This window comes from Aplysia californica, unplaced genomic scaffold, assembly GCF_000002075.1.
Source record: "Aplysia californica isolate F4 #8 unplaced genomic scaffold, AplCal3.0 scaffold00152, whole genome shotgun sequence".
Taxonomy (NCBI): domain Eukaryota; kingdom Metazoa; phylum Mollusca; class Gastropoda; order Aplysiida; family Aplysiidae; genus Aplysia; species Aplysia californica.
Genome location: NW_004797422.1, coordinates 46,141 through 51,704, shown reverse-complemented (window position 1 = coordinate 51,704; position 5,564 = coordinate 46,141). Strand labels below are relative to the sequence as shown.

Genomic DNA, 5,564 nt, shown 5'->3' with positions numbered 1-5,564 from the left:
TCGATAGACGAAGCAGACTTTGTGCTGTTGAGGCTAGAGAGGTGAGTAGAGTAAGCCTGATTCCCCGTTTGGACTTCTCTGTTGACATCCACCCCTTGGTGCTCATATGACCTTATGCAGTTGTGAGCACCGTAAAACCTTACTAAAATGAAACCTTCTTTGTCTGAAACAGAAAGTGGTTGATGAGCAGATGAAGCTGAAGCGTCTGGCGGACATCTCCATTGACCTGTACGCCTTGACCGCTTGCATCGGCCGCGCCTCTCGCTCACTGTGTATCGGCCTCAGGAACGCTGACCAAGAGGTAGGTGTCCGGGAGTTATCATGACTTCAGTGTAGACAGTTGGAGTGGGTGGTTAGCGGGTGCTCTGGTGTGGTTTGCTCCTTCTTTCCTGTAAAAAATCTATCGTCTCTATCTCCCCTCCTTCTTTTTCGTGTTTGTTACTCACTTGTAACACCTCTAATCTTCGGCACTTATATGACCTTGTTGTGTTGCAACATACTTTTTTTTTCACTCAAAGAAACAAGCAAGACTATATGTGAGGCATCGTGATGAAACCAGGCGCTCGTTAAAATAATGAAATTGAAGAAGACAAAAGTTTTGTTGTTGCCAAATTACTGTGTGGGTGTTACTGAAAAATGTTGATTAAAAGCACAAAAATGTAAATTTACAGTTTCCAAGGACACTCCAGCTTTGGAAGTCATCAGACTGTGGAGGCCATTTTCTCCCTAATGTTTACCTCTGAAACTAAGTGACCCCTACCTCCTTCTATCCAAAATATTTCCACTTCTTTTGAAGATGGATGGGGTAATTTTAAAAAAAATCGAAAGCAAGACAAATGAACAAGCTTTAAAATGTTGCCAATAACTCCATATATGCAGAAAAATTGAGGAGCATCTGATTCCGCCGAGTCGCGCCGCATAAATAAATAACTGTATAATATAAACAACTATTTGTGTCACGACGCAGTGGAATCAGGCATTCTTCAATTTTTGGGCATATGGAGTTATTGGTATCATCTTGAAGATTGTTCATTTGCCTTGTTTTCAATGAAAAAAATATCCATTTATCTTGAATAGAGGTCGAGATATTTGCGATTGAAGGAGGTGGGGTCGCCTGGTTTCACAGAAAATTCCCAACTGGCAGTAAAATGCTGATATCCTGGATTTCATTATTTTTACGAGCACCTGATTTCACCTCGATGCCTCACATATTATGTCTGCTGTCTGTGTGTTTTTTGTTGTTGTTTTTTGGGGGGGTTTTTTCTGCTTAGTCTGTAATCAGAACCAAAAACTACTGTAAAAATGTTTTCTTCAGCGATAAGATAAAATATTGTAAGTTAATGCTATATTGTCCTTTGCAGGTTCTTTTGACGAGGTCGTTTTGCTATGAGGCGGAGCAGAGAATCAACCAGAACCTGTATGAGTTGATGCCCTGTAAGTTATTTTGATGAGGAAATGAAAGCTGTTTTTGTCTTCTGTTGGATGTCTTTGAGTGTGTTAAATAGTTGTAGATGTTTGAGTGGGTTGAGTTGTTCTTGATGTTTGTATACTTTGAATAGTTTAAATAGTCCTAAAAGTTTGTGTGTGTGTATGTCTGTGTGAGAGACGGAGAGAGAAAAAGAATAGAGCTGTGTATCTTTTTTGTTTTTGAGAAGGAAAGAGCGAAGAAGATGTTGTAAGAGAGTGGATGAGAGAATGAGAGAGAGAGAAAAGAAAAGAATAAGATGTGTATGGGCCTGCTGTTTGTTTTAGGACAAATCTGGGTGGGGAAGAGAAAGTGAATGAGAATGAGAGTAAGAAACAGAAGAGTTAGTAAAGGCTTTCTGTGTAGAATATTCTCTTCAACTGTTTGTGATCAAGGTTAATTTTTATGTTGTGAGGTATACATATTGTTTCAACTACCTTTTTTTTAAAAGTAGAGACTAGCCTTTATCCTTGTCACCCTTTGCTTTTTCGTGGGTGGTTGGCAGGTGCTCTGGTGTGGTTTGCTCCTTCTTTCCTATCAAACATCTATCGTCCTTATCTCTCCTCCTCCTTTTTTGTGTTTGTTACTCTCTTGTAACACCTCTAATCTTCGGCACTTATATTACCTTGTTGTGTTGCAAGTGCGGTAAAACACTTACTAAAACAAATTTCCTTTTTCCAGCAAAACAAGCCAACAGAGCGATTGATGACACAAACCGACAAATTGCAGAGTCCATTTTCAAACATGGCGGATATGCTGCTGAGCACCCGTTGGCCAGGAACTGGTGATGGATGAATTTGTCAAGTCTAGAAACGGCATCTTACCTTTTGAATGAGTTGCAAAGTATGAGACTGGTTTTGATGGAAATACGATGTGAAGTAGTTTATTTTGCAAGACCTCAAGGAATTCATCTCGAAAAGTGACAGTTATTCGGGGGGGTTTTCTTGCTATTCTTGGCACGTGGCGTCAAGTCAAGCATTGTGCCCGGTTCATGATTTTGCGGTGCAAATTGGCCAGTCATTCCAATGATGTTCCTTGTCGACAGCTGGTTGTGAGTTCTTGTGCTGATACAAATTATGACATTCATAGTGGATTGTCAGTTCAGGGAACTTCCTTCACAAAATTTGCAAGTTGTGTTGTGTTTTGAGAGGATGCCTGAGCCTAGCAGAATGTGATGGCTGAATTTTAATTTTGCAGTAGTTAGAAAATATTTTTGCAAAAATTACCAGAATGCCTTATGACATAATATGAGAGGATGAACATTTCACTTGTCATGTTGCACTTTGAAAAAGGAATGTAGTGAAGAAAGTTGTTGAAGAAAGATGAAAGAAACATTAGACATATTAGATGTGCCTACCACATGTCGGAGTATAATGAATTTTGGAGAGGTTTTTGAGCAGAAGAATTCTTTGATACCTGTAGCCTTTTTTTAAATATTCATTTTGATATTACACATACAAACGTATCAAATAACAATTAGTGTATGTGTGTGTGTCGGGGGGGGGGGGGGGGGGTTGCTCTTTTTCTGATAAAGACATCATCTCAGAGATTTCCTTTTTCATGTATAGTAGTGGTACTTAGGCACTTATTTTATATCTGGACTCATGGGTTTTGCTTGAAAGGGTCGTGTGTTACTGACTCCATTGATTTGGAAGAATGTGTAACTGTTCTGTCTTTATTGTATTGTATTTAATTTATATTATAGATAATTGTATAAATATCATGTAGAGCCTCTGTAAACTATATATACATATATGTCAATACAACATAAAAGGCATACACAGCTGAAGGTTCTTGCTCTTTAGGCATTTTTGACTCGCTGCTCGATTGTCATTTTGAGAAAAATAGTATTTACTATGCCTTGAGTTCTGTTCTACTGCTGTATAGATGTATTGTGGAGTTTTCTTAAACCACACATCGTTTTTTTTTTTTTTTTCGAAAACAAGGTGAACCAAAGGAAAATATATTTCCCGATTTTTTGTTCTTAGCTTCTTGGCTATCTCTCTAACCAAAAAACGTGAATTTAAAACCAAAGAAAATCTAGCAACCTCACAGATTTTGGTTAAGGTGGACCCCACTGGACATGAGTATTGTTTCTACTCCTGTGTTATGTGGCTGGCATGCAAATTATGTCCGTTTTAGACAAGTGCGCTATGTTTCCCATACTGCCTTTATGTGGGGATTGTCGTGGTTTTTCTGAAATCTGTAACAAACCTCTTCTGATGTCATTATGGCATTAACATCAACAAATTATACATTTAATATTATATGGTATGTTACTCAAGGGCTGAGAAGTTGTAGGTGGCCAGGGCAGTCTGGGTTTATCCTGCCTTCTTCGGTAGTCCCTGACAATGAATTTCCAGTGGGTTTGGATGCACAGTTTGCTCCAACTCCATAAGTATTGTGTTGGATAATGGAGCATATAGCCCTGGTTCAAATCCCCAACAGGGTTTCCTGAATATGGGTTGTTTTGGCGAGTTTTTAAGTATCTCCACCCATCTGGCTCACTCGTTTTGGAGATGGAAGTTAAATTTAAGGATCCCGCCTCTTATTCTTAAACAACTTTAAAGTAGTGTTGAAAGGGGCGCTGAACCTATGTAATGACTACTGACATGTGGTCCTGTTCTTCTTTTTGCACGGAGCTGTCCTACTATGTTTACCATGACATGTTTCACTGGCAGTGACTGTGACAGTATTGGAGATTAATTTAATGAGGACATAATAAGATTGCCTTAATTGATGAAGTAGTCATCAGTTGTATTATTTGTTACTTTATGTAACTTTTTTTTCTTTTTTCAACTTTTTAATATTCTTTTAGTATAAGATTAGTTTTCAAGAACATGTTTATTTTTATTATTTGATGAGGTTGATTGTAGTTACGAGGTCAAACAGTACTGTGTGATTTGAGTGCATGCGTATTGTGGGTGTTTGTGTGTTTGGGTAAAGAGTGAGATAAATTTGATCAACCTTCACAGTTTTATGGGTCCGGTCATATCACATGTGTGCAAGGCAGTGTGTAACATTTTGAACATTTATTTGTTTTTGGGACATTATGATCTCAGGCAGTGTTTGCTAAGTAACTTACTCTTAGTTTCCTGAATTTTCCTCTCACTCTCATGTAATAACATGATTTTATGAAATTATTTTTCTTCATGAATTTTCAAAATAAATTATATAAACAGTGAAGGTAAAAACCAATAATAGGGCACAGTGCTGTCAGTTATTGGTAGCTACTCATAATCTCATAAAACTACTGTAAGGGGAATTTGACGACCGATTACAGTAGCAAAATAGTTTTACCAGAAAAAAAAATAGACCATTAAATATAAAAAGTGTTCATTTTGTAATGAATGTCTTGTAGTCACTTATTAGATAGGAGGAAGGCTTACTGGAATGAGTAGCTACCAATAACTGATAGCTAACATTAACAAAAAGGTTTCCTCTCGAGAGTAGAAGAAGGAGATGTTGTTTTTGAACCTTTGGTAATTGCCAGCTGCTTGTAGCCTCAGCTGTGTGAGTAATAATAATAATAATAATAATATTAATATCAGAAAAGTAGCGGGACTAATGAGAGCAAAAAGAGCTGTTTGTTCAAAAACCTTGATTTTTTTTAATAAAAAAAAGGATGTTTATGTGTTTTCAAAGTTTGTGCTTTGTATGATGAAAGGAAAACTTTTTTGATTTTGCATTTTGTGTGAATCATAGTGAAAATGATTACAATGAGATTAAGCTTGTTTTTCCTTACAAGAACCACAGTTCTATTTTTGGATTGTTTGACAAAATGAAAGTCATGTTTTATTGTTACCTCACAGTCGACTTTATTTATTGGATTTAATTCCTTCCCTACTTTTTACTAAACCTGACCCGGTAAAAAATGAACTTTGTTGGGACGCTGTAAATTTATATGTCACTGTGAATGACAACAGAGATCTAGTGACTGCGTTTGTGGGAATCAGTGAACTAATTATTTGTACAATCTTAATTTTGTGATTCATGAAATGAAGAAATATAATGACATTTGGTGTGTAATGTGTAATGAATCTTGTTTGAAAGGTGAAATAATGACATTCTGTGTGTAATAAATCTTGTCTGAAAGGGA

General features: G+C 37.0%; 1 protein-coding gene across 2 annotated transcripts in view; it reads left to right on the top strand.

Annotated features, from left to right (window-relative positions):
* LOC101859168 (complex I assembly factor ACAD9, mitochondrial) overlaps positions 1-5,564 on the top strand; it is a 24,987-nt gene extending 19,423 nt beyond the window's left edge. For both annotated transcript variants that reach the window (XM_035969518.1, XM_005097314.2), the window contains exons 16-18: positions 173-301; positions 1,362-1,434; positions 2,147-5,564. In XM_035969518.1, coding sequence (XP_035825411.1) covers positions 173-301; positions 1,362-1,434; positions 2,147-2,253 — 309 coding nt within the window. In that variant the 3' untranslated portion in view covers positions 2,254-5,564. The remainder of the gene's footprint in view (positions 1-172; positions 302-1,361; positions 1,435-2,146) is intronic.